Here is a 20,165-nt window from a genome sequence, read left to right on the forward strand (position 1 = left end):
TATATCCCGTCAGGCCCGGGGGACTTGTCTATCCTCAAGTTTTTCAAAATGCCCAACACATCTTCCTTCCTAACAAGTATTTCCTCGAGCTTACCAATCTGTTTCACACTGTCCTCTCCAACAATATCGCCCCTCTCATTTGTAAATACAGAAGAAAAGTACTCGTTCAAGACCTCTCCTATCTCTTCAGACTCAATACACAATCTCCCGCTACTGTCCTTGATCGGTCCTACCCTCGCTCTAGTCATTCTCATATTTCTCACTTTTGCATAATGGCATTTATATCAATTAACAAATAACGGCAGGGACAGAATTCCATCAACATTTATTTAAACACAATTCTAGAAGGGTTGTAAGCAAGGTTACAAAGTAAATGAATAGTTGAGTGCAACGTTGCAAATGGTTAAATAATTTCCATCTTTCCTTCCGGCCCAAAATGATGGAGCAAATTGCAGAAGGACTGTCATCATGAATCGCCGACAGCAGATACATATCTTGCAAACTCGAGTCTTATTCCATAGATGGCAAGGAGCAGCAACAGAATACCACTTGGGACTAGATATTTACCTTCTGTGAGTTCTGGAACCGGAAACATTAACACAGCATAGAGGAAAGAGTAGATGTGAGACATGAAGATAATAATAGCTAAGGAGACAAAAAATTGAGAAACTCAAGAGACATTTTGGGGAATTAGAAAGAAGGCACAAGAGTCAAAATCATTGTAAAGGGAGGTTAAGGGAACATTAAAAAAAAGATTGAAAACAAACATGTAAGTTGTAAATTCAAAGGGAGCTAAATTCAATCATCTCCAACACGAGGCCTGGGGATTATGAAACGTGTTGAATCTATGTCTGTTGACTGCAGCAGTCAGCATGTGACCCTGCCTGCTGTTTGACATGATTGTAGTGTGCACCCAGCAATAATTGTACTATTGATTGGCTAGAGTCTCCAGCACCAGATTTTATGCAAGTTGTGCTACAATGGTCACTTGAGGGGGCAGTCTATTGAAAAAACAGGATGGGCACATGCAACTTACCATACTTGGAATATTCTGTTCATTTCTGGTTGCCTCATTATAGGAAGGATGTGGATGCTTTGGAGAACATGCAAAGGAGATTTGTCAGGATGCTGCCTGGAGTGGAGGGCATGTCTTATCAAGAAAGGTTGAGTGAGCTAGGGCTTTTCTCACTGGAGCGAAGAAGGAAGAGAGGTGACTTGATAGAGGTGTGCAAGGTGATGAGAGGCATGGATAGAGTGGATAGCCAGAGACCTTTCCGCAGGGCGGAAATGGCTGTCACGAGGGGACATAATTTTAAGGTGATTGGAGGAAGGTATAAGGGAGATGTCAGAGGTCGGTTCTTTACACAGAGAGTGGTGGGTACGTGGAATGCACTGCCAGCAGAGGTGGTGGAGTCAGAGTCATTATGGACATTTAATCGACTCTTGGACAGCAGTAAATTTAAGGGGTGTAGGTTAGGTTGATTTTAGATTAGGATAAGTGGTCAGCACAACATCATGGGCTGAAGGCTGTACTATGCTGTCCTGTTCTATGTTCTAACTAAATGCTTGGTGCATTTGAAAGGTGGTCAGAACGTCTATTGTAAAAGTCTGGAAGCAAGGAAGAGTCTGCCACCAATTTGGAACAGGGTTTTGCGCAGATCTAGGAGCCCATCATTTGCCATCATGGAAATAGTGGCCAACTCTATCTGCACACTTATGAACCCAAGCATGATGCAGTGTCTGGCTAGCTGACATCTCAGCTTCAATTACTGCAGAAGCAACTTTCACCAGTAGTCTGAAAAATGGCGTGGGAGATACTTCTGCTGCCGGTATTCAAAGTGGCTTGCAGGGATTCATAAAATGTACAGCAATCCGTCATCCCACACATCACTAGGATTATTGAAGTACCACCCAGGGGAAATGCAGTGGACCCAATGGAGTATTTTTGCCTGCTGTCCACTCTAAGAAGACATAATTTGTCCTCCCACCATTGTCACTTAGACAATGCCTTTGCTTACGTCCGTTAGCTAACCAGACCCTGTCACCCCGTGCAAGATTGTGCAGTCCACAGCTGTGCCTTCTGGCTCCAAGGTTTCTTACAGGCATCCTTCAAGTCCATCTGCAGTCTCTTGGCAAACTACAGCAATTGTGGCAGTATTGCTTCAGGGCATGGGGGTAGGAAAAAACACAAGGAAGAAAGATACTAAGGGAAGGCACAAATTTGATTAGTTAACCACTGCATGCAATATGGAATGGTTTAATTTACAAATTCAATTTAAAATGTTTATATTGTGGTGGCCAAGTGATGGGAAGTGACACAGTGAAAGCAAAGTACAGGGCTGTTGGCGAATGGGGAATTGGGAGTGTATTCGCTGGTATCATGCTCAGCTGAGCTCTTCATGAGCAGCCAGACTGGAACGAGGATAGGTTGCCTGTTCTCACCCTGTTACAGCTGCTTCTCAGTCATTCAGCATATTGCTGGTGGTGAAGCTATCCTCTCATAATGGCCAGGTCACACAGTATTCAGAAGAACATACTGAATATTGACAAGTGCTCTGTGAAATACTGCAGGGCTCCTCTGGGTATTGTGTCAACTGTTAGGAAGTTGGAATTAAATGAAAAGTAAATCAAGAGTCCATGTCCAAGTACAACAAGTCTCGCACAACATCCAGGCTTGGGCTGACAAGTGATAAATAACATTCGTGCCACACAAGTGCCAGGCAATGACCACCTCCAACAAGAAAGGATCTAACCATTGCCCCTTGATATTCAATGGTGTCACAATCGCTGAATCACTTAGTATCAACATCCTGATGATTACCATTGATCAAAACTGAACTGAACTGGATTAGCTATAAAAAATACTGGGACTATTAAAGCAGGTCAAAGGCTGGGAATCCTGCAGTGAGTAACTCCTGAATCCCCAAAACCTGTCCACAATGCACAAATTAGGAGTGTAATGGAATACTATCCACTTGCCTAGATGAATACAACTTCAACAACATTCAAGAAGCTCGACACCATCCAGGACAAAGTAGTCCACTTAATTGCTACCCCTTCCACAAACATTCACTCCCTCCATCACCGATAACAGCGGCAGCCATGTGTACCATCTACAAGATGCGCTGCAGGAACTCACCAAGCGTCCTTATACAGCACCTTCCAAACCCACAAACAACCATCTAGAATGAAAAGAGCAGCAGAGGTAACATCATCATCTACAGGTTCCCCTCCAATTCACTCACCACCCTGCCTTGGAAATATATCACTGTTCCTTCAGTGTAGCTGGGTCAAAATCCTGGAATATCCTCCCTAACAGCAGTGTACCTGGACCTCAAGAACTACAGTGGTTCAAGAAGACGGCTTGTCACCACCTTCTTAAGGGCAACTAGGAATGGGCAATAAATGCTGAATGAGCCACCAATGCCCACATCCCGTAAATGAAATGTTAAAGATATGCTGAAGATGCTTGTGTGTATGCTCACTCAGAAACTGAACTCCAGATCATTGTTGACTCCTCTGAAGAATACGAGAAAATAGGCCTTTCACTAAACACCTAGAAAACTAAGACCTTCCAGCCAATTCCCAGTACAAAATATGTTCCCCAGGTCAATTAAGATCAACAGTGAGATCCTGGAAAATGTAGACCATTTATCATACTTTGGGGACTTCCCATTGTCCTCAAATTTCATTGCCTCCACTGTGCCAACTCCATCTTAGGTCAACTGAGGAAAACAGCTTTTGAGAACCAAGATCTGAAACCTGAGACTAAGGTCACGGCTTACTGGGCAGTAGTGATCCCCATGCTCGTATCTGCTTCAGAGCCTTCAACAACCTACAGCAGGCACTTTAAAACACTGCAGAAGTACCACCAGTGGTCCCTTCGCAGGATCCTTCAAATCTAGTGGTAAGAAAGACACCCCAACCGCAGTAGCATCCTCTCCCAAGCTAACATGCTCAGCAACTGGGTGATAATCGCTCCAAACCAGCTCTGCTGGGTGGGACATGTCGTTTGTTTGACACCAGACATTCAACGAAATTGCTCTACTTGGAGCTCGGTCACAGCAGGAGACTCCCAGGAGATCAGTGGAAACACTTTTGGGATGTTAGCAATGCATGGGGACCCATGTGGCCGACCAAAAGAGAGAAGGTTTGGTTGGGAGGGCACCAATCATTTTGAAAATTTACACTGGGGACATGCAGAGGTTTCGCACAAACCTCTAAACAACCCATCTACCCAACCTTTCAAACACCACCTGGCCCACATGCAGCAGAATCTGCAGAGCGCTCATTGGCATTTTCAGCCATTTCAGAGCCCATTGAACTGGAATCATCTTCGGTCCTGAGGGGCTGCCTAAGACAAGGATCTAAGCGACAACAAGGAGCAAGAAGGTTCAATGGTTTGGGAAGAAATGGAAAGGAATCAATTTGATTTAAATAACCGTTGAAGGATCTTTTCCAAAGAATGTTAGGGCATGATACCTAAAGAAGATTTTCCTGCGATTCTTTTTCTTAATCCAGTCCTTTCATTTGTAATGGCCACATACAGCGTGACTGCTGTTGAAAGTACAATGCATTTTCGATTTGTACTCAATCTCTCGCAGTCTATGTTGGTCCACACAAAGTGTTCAATAGCACACTAAATCAAAGATATTTACTTGGTATTAATGTAAAGTGCTTCAAGGTACCAGAGGATTAAAACATGATCTTTTCAACTCTATTTTAGAAAGTCTGCCAATCTTTAACGTATTTATACAGTTCAGTTATATTCATTTTGTCAGCGATATTTATACTGAATTCATAACCAATTCTTACATTTCAGTCAACAAGTGCATCATCCATTTTGGAATTGGAAAATTTATGATATGTACTTTCACAAAGACGCAAAAGGTTGCAGGTTCTCGGTGATTCTAACATTATGAAATTTTAGTTTGGGTATCTCCATGGAAACCACACACATAGCAAAAAGCTATTACTAGTTCTACACTTTGTTCAATAAGACAGTTAGTTGGCATTTATGCTGCAGGTGGATTGCCAGCTGATTCCATATTTGACCATAACAGAACGGAATAGAATGAAACATTCTAATTGCCAAATTCTGCATATTTACAAGTGATTCAAGTGTGCGGGTTCAGAGGCAAAGCAGTAATTATGATTTCTGATATCTTGAATTTGTATAAAGGACAAGGTCAAGAAACAAGGCTGCTATTCTTTGGTGATCAGGAGATTATGAGTAACTTAATAGAAGTTTAAAAATTATAATGGCAGTGACAAAACCAATGAATATTTCCTTCCGCTTGTCTACATGCAATCCCTTAAGTATATAGAAAATGTATTCTAATCTGTGAGCAGTACTTTTATAAATTGATGCGGTCACATCGTTTACTTTTGAAAAAGGCCCAAATATCCAGTGATGCAATTTGAATATTAGGATGCTGGTAGTAAGAAGTTTGTAAGTAGAGTAATAGATTTGTGGGACAGGATTTTGGGGAAAAGCAATTGAAATGAAGAGTGTAATTTGGCTAAACAGGAAATGGTACATATCCACAGGGCAAAGTCAGGTAGGTACAGCTATTACCTATTAGTAAGAGACAGGTTTGTCGGGTGCACGTAACTTTACCCTATTCCAAACAAATCTTATTTTTCAGTATGTTATCCACATGCAACACATTGTATGAACATTATTCTGAATGAAATTCCTCCTTAAAGAAGAACATTAGGAAGTTTTCAGCAGCTATTACCCTGGTTATTCTTTCTCTGCTTACCCTCATGCCCTTAATATAGTAACAAAAAACCTTGGGATTTCCCTTTATTTTGCCCGCCAGTGCTTTTTCATGCCCCCTCTTTGCTCTCCAGATTTATTTATTTTTGTTTGAGTATCCCCCTGCACTTTCCATACTCCTCTAGGGCATCGATTGTTTTCAGCCCCATGGCATACGGTGGTGTCTGGAACCTTGTCTCTCAGGTATGATTCTATGAGTATGACAACATTGTTGCATGACCAGTCTGTGGGACAGCTCTCCCAACTTTGGCACAGGCTGCAGATGTTGCCATGGAGGATTATGCAGGGTTAACAATGTTGTGTCATTGTCATTCCTGAGGCCTATGTTGGTGCTGGATTGTCCTTCAAGTGTCCTTTCTTTTAGCCTTTGTAGCATTTGATACAACTGTGTTGCTTACTGGGCCATTTCAAAGGGCAGTTAAGAGTTAAGCACATTACTATGGGTCTGGAGTCCCATCTCGGCCAGACCAGGTAAGGATGGCAGATTTCCTTCTCTTCTGGACATTGGTGAAACAGAAGGGTCTTCAGAACAATTAATAATGGTTTATGGTCACCATTACGAAGTTGAGAGTTTTTAATTCCAGATTTCTTAATTGCATTTCAGTTCCACGAGCTGCAAAGGGAGGGATTTGAAACCTGTGTCCTCACAGCATTGGCTTGCGCCTCCAGACTGTTTGCCCAGTGACATTACCATTGCCTCACTTATTACCCAAACCCTGAAATCTGGGACATTACAATTTGACAAAGTGCCACATCAAAGGTTACTACACAAAATAAGAGCTCATTGGTTTGCTAACAGGAAATAGAGAGTGGCCATGCTAGATTATTTTCGATTCGCAAGATTTAATGACTGGACTGCCACATAGATCAGTGCTGGGCCTTCAGCTATTTATCTCTATCACTAACTTGGATGATGGGATCTTAGGGCGGCATGGTGGCACAGTGGTTAGTGCTGCTGCCTCTCAGCCCAGGGACCTGGTTTCAATTCCGGCCTTGGGTAACAGCCTGTGTGGAGTGTGCACGTTCTCCCCGTGTCTGAGTCGGTTTCCTCCAGGTGCTTCGAGTTTCCTCCCACAGTCCAAAGATTTGCAGGTTAGGTAGATTGGCCGTGATAAATTGTCCCTTCGTGTCCAAAAGGTTAGGTGGGGTTTACTGGGCTGCGGGGATAGGGTGGAGGTGTGAGCTTAAGTAGGGTGCCCTTTTCAAGGGCTGGTGCAGACTCGATGAGCTGGATGGCCTCCTTCTGCACAGTGGGGATTCTATTCTATGAATATATGGTTGCTAAATTTGATGATGACACAAAGATAGGTAGGAAAATAAGGCGTGAAAATAAGGAGCGTGCTGTATCGGTCCGAGCCCCCACTGGGAACATGTTGGGCCTATACCCTCCCCATTTCCTTTTCAAATGCCCCTCCACTACTCTTCTGTAGATTTCCCCACAACTAACTCTTCCCAGTCTACCTTGGTCAGATCCTGCCTTATTTTACTAAAATCCAATATCCCCCAATCCAAAACGTTTTTTTTGCAACTTATCTATTTTTTTGTCCATAACAAGCTTAAATTGCTCGATGTTGTGATCGCTATCACTAAAATGCTCCCCCCACTCCCCACCACCTCCCCATCCAGCTTCATTCCCAGAATAAGGTCCAGTACTGCGCCGTCCCTTGTTTGACCCTTTACACATTGACCTAAAAAGTTCTCCTGAATACATTAAGAAATCCATTGCATATAAGCCCTTAATACTATGACTATACCAATTAATGTTGAGAATGTTGAAATCACCGAATATAATTACCGTATTACTACTTGTTTTACAATAATCCGCCAATTGGGGACATATTTGTTCCTTTTCCCGCTGACTATCTCAGGGTCTATAATAAACACCTAGCAATGTGGCTGTTCCTTTTTTATTCCAAAGCTCTACCCACAAAGAGTCATTCAATGCTCCCTCCAAGATATCATTTCTCTTTCACTGATTCTTTAACCAATAATGCATTGCCTCCTCCTCCTTTATCCCCTCCCATCTCGCCTGAAGAATCAACCATGTCTCTGTGGTTATTGCTGAAAAAGAGATCTTTTTTTGTGGAAGCTTTTTGTCCTACTCTCATCAGGTCATTTGCAAGAATATAATACAAGGGAAATCAACAAATTTATACAGTAAGGAAAGAGAGTTTTGATTAATTGGCAAGTGGACTCTGATGAGTAGACACATTGTCATGGAGAATGCACCAGTTGTGGTGACTGGTAGTTAACTGCCAAGCATTGTTTGATATTTAAACCAGGCAACTTGACTCTGATTTCCCTGAGGAATGAACTTTTCACTTATTTTGTTTAGCTGAAACAGGTACAATGTGTGTACATGATCTTTCTTGTCTGAAAAGTACACGGCCCTGTGTATTAACATACATAGCTTCAAGTACATGCAAATGCATCACACTGTGATTGTGATTGACAATCTTAAATTGGTTTTCAGCGTACCTCTGAGCATACTGAGGCTTATTTAGGGGCTGTTTAGCACAGGGCTAAATCGCTGGCTTTGAAAGCAGACCAAGGCAGGCCAGCAGCACGGTTCAATTCCCGTAACAGCCTCCCTGAACAGGCGCCGGAATGTGGCGACTAGGGGCTTTTCACAGTAACTTCATTTGAAGCTTACTTGTGACAATAAGCGATTTTCATTTCATTCATTTAGCAAATGTTGTCCAATCTTGTAATCATATCTAATGTTGTGCACTGTTTTTTAAGTTATGCAAGAACAGGCTTGTTGGGTAAGGTGGCACGGTGGCACAGTGGTTAGCACTGCTGCCTCACAGCTCTATGGACTCAGGTTCAATTCCGGCCTTGGGTGACTGACTGTGTGAAGTTTGTTCGTTCGCCCTGTGTCTGCGTGGGATTCCTCTGGGCATTCCGTTTTCACCCACAGTCCAAAGATGTGCAGGTTAGGTGGATTGACCATGGTCAATACGTAGGGCTACATGGATAGGGCGGAGGAGTGGACCTAATAGAGTGCCGTTTTCGAGGGTCCATGCAGATTCTACAGGCTGAATGGTCTCCTTCTGCAATATAGGGATTCCATGGGTACCTTGCCTGACCCACCACCCCACCCCCACACCCACCAAGATGATCTGGTATCCGACGATGTGAATACCATTGATTTTCTCCTTTTTGAATATGGGCACTGCTTTTATCTGACCCAAATATTCCTTGCCATTTATTAGCACAATTCTGAATGTTGTCCATGTCTTGTCAAGGTATCTGAAGAACTGAACACAGCAATTAACAATGCACACCTCCACTTCTGACCTTATGATGGAGTGAAAGGTCATTTAAAAAGCAGCTAAAGATGGGTGGACCTAGGGGACTACACTGAGGAATTCCTGAAGAACTGAATAACTGCACTTGATGCCACACTCGATCAAATGCTGCCTTGATGTCATGCGCAAATCATTCTCATCTCATCTCTTTAATACAACTCTTTTGTCCGTGCTTGGAGCAAGGCTGCAAACAAGTCTGGCGCTGAATGGTCTTGGCAGAACCCAAACTGAGCACCAGTGAACAGGCTTTTGAGGAATAGGGGCTGCTTGATGACAATGTCGTTGACATGGCCCATTTTTTTCCTGATGCGACTAAGGATAGACTGATGGAGTAGTGATCGGTTAACTTGGATTTGTCCTCCGTTTTTGTGGTCAGGATTGTGGCCCTGGCCCAAAGCCTGCTGGGAAATATGGCCAAGTAAAAGTGACATTAAGTCTGCTGGGAAATGTGGCCAAGTCACAGAGACACTGAAGAAACAAAAAGAGACATTAAGAGCTGAGAGTGTAGATTCTGAAACAGGAAACAGGAGAGCAGATGCTCTCCCCCGACTGCGAGATCGATTGTTATCGACAAAAGGTGCCAGAAGCAAGAGACAATAGAATCTACAGTGCAGCAGGAGGCTGTTCGGCCCATCAAGGCTGCACCGGCCCTGGAAAAAGCACCCTCATTAATCCCACGTCTCCACCCTATCCTTGTAACCCAGTAACCCCACCTAAACTTTTGAACCCCTCCGCGTTGGAGTTTAGAAGGATGAGGGGGCATCTTATTGAAACTTACAGGATACTGCGAGGCGTGGATAGAGCGAACGTGGTGAGGATGTTTCCACTTGTGGGAAAAACTAGAACCAGAGGATACTATCTCAGATTAAAGGGACGATCCTTTAAAACAGAGATGAGGAGGAATTTCTTCAGCATGTGATTGGTGAATCTGTGGAACTCTTTGCCACAGAAGGCTGTGGAGGCCAATTCACTGAGTGTCTTTAAGGCAGAGATAGATAGGTTCTTGATTAATAATGAGATCAGGAGTTATGGGGTGAAGGCAGAAGAATGAGGATGAGAAAATATCAGCCATGATTGAATGGCAGAGCAGACTCGATGGGCCGAGTGGCCTAATTCTGCTCCTATGTCTTAGGTCTTATGTACAAAGTCTTACAACACCAGGTTAAAGTCCAACAGGTTTGTTTCGATGTCACTAGCTTTCGGAGCGTTGCTCCTTCCTCAGGTGAAACTGAGGAAGGAGCAGCGCTCCGAAAGCTAGTGACATCGAAACAAACCTGTTGGACTTTAACCTGGTGTTGTAAGACTTTGTACTGTGCTCACCCCAGTCCAACGCCGGCATCTCCACATCATTAGGTCTTATGGACACTGAGGAGCAATTTAGCATGGCCACGCCACCTAATCTGCACATTTTTGGACTGTGGGAGGAAACCGGAGTTCCCAGAGGAAACCCACACAGACAGGGGGAGAACGTGTAAACTCCACACAGACAGTCACCCGAGGCCGGAATTGAACCAGGGACCATGGAGCTTTGAGGCAACAGTGCTATCCACTGTGCCATCGTGCCGTGATGAAAACAGCTCTGGGAATGATCACCCGGGAAGAGGAAGGATGAGAGATCAGCGGGTGGGAAATATAGCGGCCATAAACATTAGCACCTGCTGTGGCCTGGCCGATGGAATGCACATAGGCGGTTGGGCACACAATCCCAAGAAATATATAAATATGGATGCGATTCGGACCAATGTATGTGTCATGATATTTAGATCAGCATATCATGGTGCAATCAAACACACACTGATGGACATGCAGTAGGAGCAACCAACACACACACATCGCAGCCAATCACCAGTGAGAGCACACGCACTATAAAAACAGGGGCCACTACAGTTCCCGCTCATTCCAGCAGCAGCCAGCTCAGAGCACCGAGCTCAGAGCCTGCCACTCAGACATTCACCATGTACTGAGTGCCTCACCCAGATAGTAATAGGACTGGGTTCACAGATTAGCTGGTAATGCACGTACCCAAGTTAGCAGTGTGCTGTTACAGTTGAGTAGTTAATAAAATTGAGTTACACCATCTCCAGCCGTGTTGGATCGTTTGTACATCACAACACCCAACACGACAGTATGTACGCAAAACCTTGAGGAAGAACAATTGCAGGAGAAAACCTCAAGCATCCAGCTTGTGCCTGGCCAATGCGATTGATTGTGTGGTGACGTCTCTACAGGTCCACTAAAAGTTATTAGATAAGTATTAACAGTCAAAGCTATGCTTATGAACTTATTGTGGTAGTACAGGAAAATAGAATCATTTGTGTGCTTTTGATACAGTATATGACGGAATCTCTCTTCTAGTGAGAAGCATTGGGATTTTTATATTGTGTTTAATAAAGAAGTGACTTGAGTAAACGTTAAAGGTGCTGTGTCTATCAATTAACAGGAGCAAGGGTCCCAGTCAACAGGATATACTTCGGCAATTTGCTACTGGGTCAGGTGGATGCCATGTTGAAGCTGTACTGGAACAGCCTGGCTAGGCATTTGACTAGTTTTGGAGCACTTGGCTTCAGCCGTATGACGAGTGTGTAGTCAGAGATAACAGCCTTGCCTGTCGCCAGTGCACTCAGCACGTTTTTCTTGGAAAAATTCAAGAAGTGTTACAGAATAAAGAAGGCTTTGGTGTGTAGTGCATAATACCAGTTTGCATAGGTTTCCTGTTGTGCACTCGTCGGGAAGACATTATTAAGTACACAATGGAAGCATCATAACAGAGGGAAGCATCAGATGCATGAAAAGGGATGGTTTATATTTAAGGTTCTGTATGCATGCTGTGCATTCTCACAATGCTATACATTTGTTTCACAACTGGAACTGGTATTGGATGACTACCAACACTGGTATATGCCCCAAGTGCTCAAAAAAGTAACAGTATTTAGTTAGGCTTCTTTTTAAACATACCGTTATCAGTTGCAAGAAATAAGGCTGTGTATTGACTGTCGTGGACGTAAGGAGATTCTCGATCCAGGGATGCTCTGGTTGTAACTGTGCCATCTGCAGGATTGATAGTCAGCCAGCCAGCAGGATCCTGAAACTGCGCAAACCTGCAAAAGGCAATACATCAATGCTATTATCTCGCAGATCCATTTTTAAAAAGTCAGAGATATGCATTAAATGGGTTAAGTGACAATGGTTGAAATTTCCCTTGTGAGTTTCCAAGTGTCCTCCGCCAACTTTCTTATCTCTACTAATTTCTGTGCTATTAATGTCCAGGATTATCTGAACTATGCAATGCATGTTAAACCATATGTATAACCTTTTAGCTACTTCCAAACCCAAAGTAATTACATTTGAACTTGAAACTCATTTAAAAAAACAGTGAACAGAAACAGAAATCAGCTAACAGTCAAGTCTGTAAATTTTGTGTCCAGAAACTTTCATCCAACCGTAACTGAGCTCTTTTGCCACGAGAGTTGCGACAACTGCAAATCGACAATGATGTATCCAAGTGAAGAGTATGCTATTGGTATGCACTAGAATTACTACAGAGCACTGTACAGTAATTTGTGATCTTGATTGTGTCATTGGGTAACTTGGTTTGCATTCAGGCTCCCTCACACAACATGATCATGAAGGTCTGTGCAGTAGAACAACTTCTAAGATGCATTCTTTCAAAAGTAAAGGTCAGTTTTTGTTGTTTTTAAATCATGTAAATACATAGAACCAAACCACTTGACTGTTAATATAACAGTTGGCAGCTTCTAATATCCCGTTGACAATTATAAACAGATTTATCAAGGTTATGGAATTCAAGAAATAGCTCAATAAAAGTGCCCTTATTGTTCTCATATTTTCAGTTAAGTAGATATTAATCTAGTTTTCTAAAGCAATATTGTCCTGCAGATGAGCATTGAAGATACAGAGAGCAGGGACATTCTCCCTGGCCACTGCGTCGGCCATCACAAACAGATTATCTGGTCATGGTCTCATTGTTGTTTTTGGGACCTTGCTGAGTGTGTATTGGCTATTTTTACAACAATGTCCAAACAATTGAAGAGGGCAACTCAGTTGAATGCTTACCTCCGCCACACTGTGTCAACCCAACATTGATACAATTGCCCAGCTCTTCCTTGCGGTGTTGCCCTGCCTGCTTGATGCTATGAAACTGCAAAGCTGAAAATAAGAGAAATCTTTCTATTAAGAGCTTCTATCTCACTCAAGTGGCTTCATGTCAATCCTCATCCAACAACCTGCTCTGAAATTTCTGCTCATAATTTTGACAGCGCTGACAAATTCCACCACAACAGCTGAGACAAGTCACAACATTCCAAATCAACATCATTCTAGATAAAACAATCCACCAGATTGTAAAAAAAAAGTCAATTTGACCCACCTCCCAATGCTTAGCAATTTTTTTTAGAGCAGCAAATTCAATTTTTTTGCCAACTTAAGGGACAATTTAGTGTGGCCAATCTACCTAGCCTGCACATCTTTGGGTTGTGGGGGCGAAACCCACGCAAACACGGGGAGAATGTGCAAACTCCACACGGACAGTGACCCGGAGCCGGGATCGAACCTGGGACCTCAGCGCCATGTGGCAGCAATGCTAACCACTGCGCCACCGTGCTGCCCTCCCCACCTCCCAATGCTAACAGGTCCTTTGTAAAACTTTAGGAACCAAATCGACGTCCTTGCCAAAAACTAATACAATGTTTACAAACAAACTAACAAACAGGCAAAGATTTTGCCTCCCATCCACCTTCAATACCATAGGTAATAGTTTATTATGTGAAAAATGCTTTTAGAAATCCTGCGGTCAATAGTGTTATACGAACACATATTTCTTTCATACCATGGCACATCAAGGGTTAAGAGCACCTTCACTGATCATAAATGGACCAACCTGTTTCGATATACAATCGCGTCAAAAACAGACATGGGAGTTGCAGCCAATATTGCAAAGGTGCTTTGGCATTGCTGTTATGCCAGTCTTCAGGTAAATATTTAGAATTTAAGATCATCAGGAGACGGAAAAAAGATATGGAAAAAATATTGCTCAGCACCTCCTGAATTACAATTTCTGATAGGATATTCGGTCTCAGTAAGATTTCTTTTGAAGGGATGAAGTTGGGATTAATAAACCAATTGCTGCATAGTTACCATAAACTTATTATATTCTTTAATGTATACAGAATGAGAAAAACTATTTCCTGTTGCCAATTCTCCATACCAGTTCATTCAGCAGTACACAGTGCATTACTGGAATGTCAATATGTGGCAGTTCTTGTCAAGCTGTGTTTGATAAATTAGAGCTGTCACTGGTGTGATTTAAGGGTTCTGTGCATGCCTTAAAGCTGTGTGCATCATGTGACTAAAAACACATAATGGGCCAAAAGGCTCTTGGCACATCTCCAGCCACACAAAAACAACATTTAATAGTTTGCTACTTCATTTTACAAAAAAAAGGAGCAGAGCTGAAAAAACAAGGAATGTGCTTCAGTGGTTATATGAATAGTCATCTCTGTTATTTTACAATGACAAACTTTGAAAGCTCAAAGCATGGTTAAATTCGAAGAGGTTACTCTGAAACATTGACAAATCTGCATACACTGTTATTGCTAAAAGATAATGCAAGCACTACTTACTTATATTCAATCATTTTCTTCAGAATTCATGGGCACGATTTAATTTGGGGCTAATGATCCTGCTATCAAACAGGACTCTGTTTTTGGGCTTCGACGAGGAAAGCCACGCTGAGGCCGCACTTACTCCGCTTCCTATCCTGTCGAGCTGAGCTCGTCAGTGCAGGAAGAGATCGGGGTGGCATTTAAAAGTCCCTCAGGTTCCCCACTGCGGCCTCAGGGCTCCCCACCCCCCCTGCAACTTACCTGTTAGGGGCTGCTCGGGCCCCCTCCTCACCCCACCTCAAGTGCCCTGCCCAGAGTCCCGACTCCCCGGTGGCCTCCGATGGCCTGGGAGACCCTTCCAGGTGCCATTATGTCTGGTCCACATTTGTGTGGACCAGTGCTAAACAGTACTATGGTGAGATCCCCCCGACATGGGTGCTCGTTCCGGGGCCTCGGAAGCAGCAGCCGGTGACATATTTAAGTGAGCCTAACTGCTATGTAAATCTGGATTTCGCCCAGCGAGGCGGTCCGAGCGTTACAAATCTTGCGAGAGGTTAATGACCTTGTCGTGTCACCAAGTCCGGTGTGACAAGGTTGATCAATCGCCCCCCATATTTCTGGTCTTATCTTTGTGTTTATCAAGGTAAGGAATGTCACTACCTAGAATTAAGCAATGTTTTAAACTTTGGGAAAGACCATAAGGCCAGGAAAAAGTGTAGGCCATCCGGCCCACTGGACCTGTTCTGCCATTCAATTAGATCATGGCTACTCTGATTGTGGCCTTCACTCCACTTTTCTGCCTGTGCCCCATAAACCTTGATTCACTTGTCAATCAAAAATCTGACTCACTCAGCCTTGAATATATTCAATGTTCCAGCCTCTCCTACTCTCTGTGGAACAAAGTTCTAAAGGCTAATGGTCCTGTGAGGAGAAATTCCTCCTCACCTCTATCTTAAATGGGAGATCTCTTATTTTGAAACGATACCCCTGCTTCTAGATATTGCCACGAGCTGGAACATTGTCTCAACATCTACCCTGTTAAGCCCACACAGATTCTTATGTTTCAATAAAGATCACCTCTCATTCACCTAAATTCCAATGAATTTAGACCCAACCTGCACAACCATTCCTCATAACACAATCCCTTAATCCCAGAAAACAGCCAACTGAACCTCTCTGAACTGCTTCTAATGCACATACATCTATTCTTAAGTAACGAGATCAAAACTGTACACAATACTCGAGGTACTGTGTCATCAATGCCCCGCATTGTTGTAGCAAGGTACCCCACATTTCTAGTCTCTCCTCCTTGAAAGAAAGGCCAATATTCCATTTGTCTTGCTCATTATTTGCTGTACCTGCATACTAACTGTGGTGATATGCCTGTGGGCTATATCAGATGTTGTGATACATCCAACCAGCAGGCGGTGGTACAGACACACCATGCGGTCTCCAGACCAAGGTCATGTGATATAAAGAGATGCATATCCGGCCACTTTCAGAAGAATAAAGAGAGGGTAATAAGACGTACATGTAATTGGTCAGTGCTAGGTGTAAGTTCCAGAGGAGTAGCATGACTCCATGATAAAGTGCTCTGATTCAGATTACCATCCTACTACAAGACACAATAAAAGGATCCTGGTTTGGATATGTCAGTGTTTGGTGAGTTACTTCATAAAGTACAAGGGACCAAACACATCACTGACAATTTGTGAATCATGAACAGGGGAGCAGCAGCCTAAATCCTCACTCAAATATGTAAATTTGGATTTCGCCCAGCAAGGGTAAGATCCAGATCGCGATGTCTCAGAGGATCTTGCTAGATCTCGCAAGATGTTCTGAGCATCCCAAATCTTGAGAGAAGCCTCTCGCAAGATTTATCGGCCTCATTGCGTCACCGAGTTGGGTGCAGCGAAGCCGTTCGATTGATCCCTAAGTGTTCTTGCCAGGACTGAATAGCGTGCAATTTGCGTTTCTGTTGGGGGAATTATTTGGTAAGCGTGTCAGGACATGCAAATGGGCCAGCACTCTACTGGCACAAATTGAAAGCAATTCCTGGCTCCGCGGGGATTGGAACTACTGGGGCCAGGATTAGCACCAAAGAGCCTGGCAGTTGACGCTGTTTTTAAGCACTCAATCACACTTACCACACACTCACTGCAGCCACCAAGATGGCTCATAGAAGACCTGCCCCCCTGAGTTTGGGAGTCCAAGGTGGACCCACTGCGACATGTCAGTGAGGAGAGGGGGACACACCCTCTTCCACAGGTGGGCTGCAGATTCATGCCCACCCACGTGAACAGCGCCTGGGAGGTGGCGGCAGAGGCAATCAGTGCTGCCAACCTCACCAGCTCTGCTAATCCCCTGCTTCCTCTGCAGTGGGGCAAAACTTCTGAAGTGTGCCAACACCTGTTGGGCTACTGACTGAGCTTGGCCCTGCCGACCCCCTTGATGATACAGCCGGGGTTTGAGTGTTTCCGGGTGGGTGGTCTGGATGGGCTCCCAGATGGCAGCACTCAGCAGTGTGAGCAGCCAGGAGGCTGTATGTAGCACCAAAGGGGTGTATTTAAACCCACATACCGCAGCAATGGCGGTCTGAGCCAGGCCACCCTGATCCCAAGGGGGATGCCCTGAGTCAACGGACATGGCACCAAGCCATTCCCCATTCCTACCCCTGGCCCAGGAAGCTACCCCCCCAGCAAGCTTGACAATTTTTGAAGTTTTTGCAGAGTTTAATAGCCTCCCACTGCCACCTAAGAGGAGCTGAGCATAGCGGGATGCTGGAGCATGAAGTGTCCCAGCCGCTAATGATATTTAAATCCATGCAAATTACATTTTTGTATGGATCCGCTGACGCAGGACTCAAACTTCAATAACGAGGGACCGGAACGTGGTGTCGGAAACGGCTCCAGGTGCAAAACAGATTTTCTTCATATCACACAATTCTCCGCCCAATCGCAATGATTGCTGCTGGTGTTGCAAGGCAGACATTCCATCTCCAAATTTTTGCCCATTCACTTAACCTATCTATATCCCTTTGCAATACAGAGGTAGATACAATTTTGTCTTTTAAAAAGCATTTTGACAGTTATATGAGAAAGCTGGGTGTAGAGGGTTTGGAGGGTTATGGGTCAAATGAGGGCAATTGGGACTAGCTTCGTGGTTAAAAACTGGGCGACATGGACAAGTTGGATAGAATGGGACTTTTTCTTCAGGAGCGTAGGAGGCTTATGGGTGATCTTATAGAGGTTTATAAAATAAAGATGGGCATACATAAGGTAGATAGTCAACATCTTTTCCCAAAGGTAGGGGAGTCTAAAACTAGAGGGCATAGGTTTGCGGTGAGAGGGGAGAGATACAAAATGGTCCAGAGGTGCAGTTTTTTCACACAGAGGGTCGTGAGTGTCTGGAACGAGCCAGAGGCAGTAGTAGAGGCGAGTACACTTTTGTCTTTTAAAAAGCATTTAGACAGTTATATGGGAAAGCTGGGTATAGTGGGTTATGGGCCAAATACGGGCAATTAGGACTAGCTTAACCAGTTGGGCCAAAGGGCCTGTTTTCATGCTGTAAACCTCTATGACTCTAAGACGCTAAGATGTAGGCCATCAGCTTTTAGTCCCAAGACTAGAAACTGGCATGGGTTACGTGTAAAATATTTTCAATTCAACCACTGTCCCCACCAAATATGTTCTTCGATTGGGGATTGTTGATGAGTGCATTCAAAACTATCTGACCTTTGTTCTGGTACATTAGCATCAGATTTCCATGTTTCTGTTCCATTGCATCAACTAATTTACTTTTTCTTGTCTCTTAATCTATTGGGCTCATCATTTTCTGATAGGAACAATCCCAATAACTATGTTTTTGGTGTTTACCACACATCTCACCCTCCTTACTCCCCTCATGCCCCTCGCCCCCTGTCCATTCACATAGTACCCATTATAAACAAAATTCATGAGCACAATAATAGCATTTGGAAGCCTTTTGAAAGCTCTTAAAAAAGATTATCCACTTCAGATGCTTAAATTAAACAAACATTCCTTGAATAAACTTTTCGAAATTCTTATCCCCCTCTCGGGGGCTGTTGTACTTTTCTCACGTTTTTGTGTCAATGATAAAGTCCTCTGTCGACATTAGAATAGAAACTGAATCTATGAACCTATACTGTAATTATACCCTCCAGAAATTTGGCTTAGTTTATGCCTCCTAGCCCCTTAACCTCTGTGACTGAGGACCATCTTATTAAAGGTTTCATGCTTGCGTGCTAGGCCTAATCAGCCCTTAGTCCTCTAACCTCAGATCCCCCAAACACTTTGGTGTACGTCCTCTGTGTGTAGCACCATGGAAGACTGGTGTAGCGCACAAAGACTCCGAGAGACGAATAGAGGGAAGTCGATGAGGCTTTATTAAGCGTGACTGTTCCCCCGCAGTTCAGTAGTAGACTGCCTGCGGGGGAGGACTCCAGGTACTTATACTCCGCCTTCAGGGCGGAGCTAGAGGTCAGCGTCCAACCAGGACCCAGGATCTGTCAGCCAATGACATCATGGCTTCACAGTCCCACATGACCCCTAATGCATACTACCACATTCACCCCTTGTTAAAAATGAACCCGGCGGGGTGATGCTTCGCATGGTGGTAAGGGTTTACAAGGCTGGTCCTGGGAGGAAAACTTTCGCATGTTATTACAGTATGTACAAGGTTTTTTTTTGTTTCAAACTATTTACAGTAATCGTCAGGAAAAGACAAAATGTTCTCGTTAAAAGTCCACATATTGTACTGTTAGATCGACGCCACGAGTCGGTCGGGCGGTCTGGTCGTCCGTGTCGATCGCCTCGGCCCCGGTGGTGGTGGTGGTGCTTGTTCCGGTGTTGTCGTCTCCGGGAGCCTTACGGTTTCAGCTTGGGCTTCATTCCTGGTCGGGCCTGGGAGGAGGACTGATCCTCCTGGGAAGGGGGCGGTCGCGGGGTGCGGCGGTGGCAGGAAGGGTGATTGGTGTCGGGGGGGGTGTGTGTGTTGCCGGCGGGCGCCAGATCTCGCAGGGAGACCGTGTCCTGTCGGCCGTCGGGGTACTCCACGTAAGCGTACTGCGGGTTCGCGTGAAGGAGGTGAACCCTTTCGACCAACGGGTCCGACATGTGCGCCCGCACGTGCTTTCGGAGCAAGATGGGTCCTGGGGCCGCCAGCCAGGTCGGCAGCGACGTTCCAGAGGAGGACTTCCTGGGGAAGACAAGGAGGCGCTCATGAGGCGTTTGGTTAGTGCTAGTACACAGTAGTGACCGGATAGAGTGGAGGGCGTCCGGGAGGACCTCCTGCCACCGTGAAACTGGGAGGTCCCTGGACCGTAGGGCCAGTAGGACGGTCTTCCAGACCGTGCCGTTCTCCCTCTCTACTTGCCCGTTCCCCCGGGGGTTGTAGCTGGTCGTCCTGCTCGAGGCTATACCGTTGCTGAGC

General features: G+C 44.5%; 1 protein-coding gene across 1 annotated transcript in view; it reads right to left on the bottom strand.

Annotated features, from left to right (window-relative positions):
* cdh13 (cadherin 13, H-cadherin (heart)) overlaps positions 1–20,165 on the bottom strand; it is a 164,800-nt gene that overhangs the window by 52,249 nt on the left and 92,386 nt on the right. Inside the window, exon 6 of the mRNA XM_072466783.1 lies at positions 12,049–12,191. Coding sequence (XP_072322884.1) covers positions 12,049–12,191 — 143 coding nt within the window. The remainder of the gene's footprint in view (positions 1–12,048; positions 12,192–20,165) is intronic.

The sequence above is a fragment of the Scyliorhinus torazame genome, chromosome 10 (genome assembly GCF_047496885.1).
Source record: "Scyliorhinus torazame isolate Kashiwa2021f chromosome 10, sScyTor2.1, whole genome shotgun sequence".
In the NCBI taxonomy this organism is placed as follows: domain Eukaryota; kingdom Metazoa; phylum Chordata; class Chondrichthyes; order Carcharhiniformes; family Scyliorhinidae; genus Scyliorhinus; species Scyliorhinus torazame.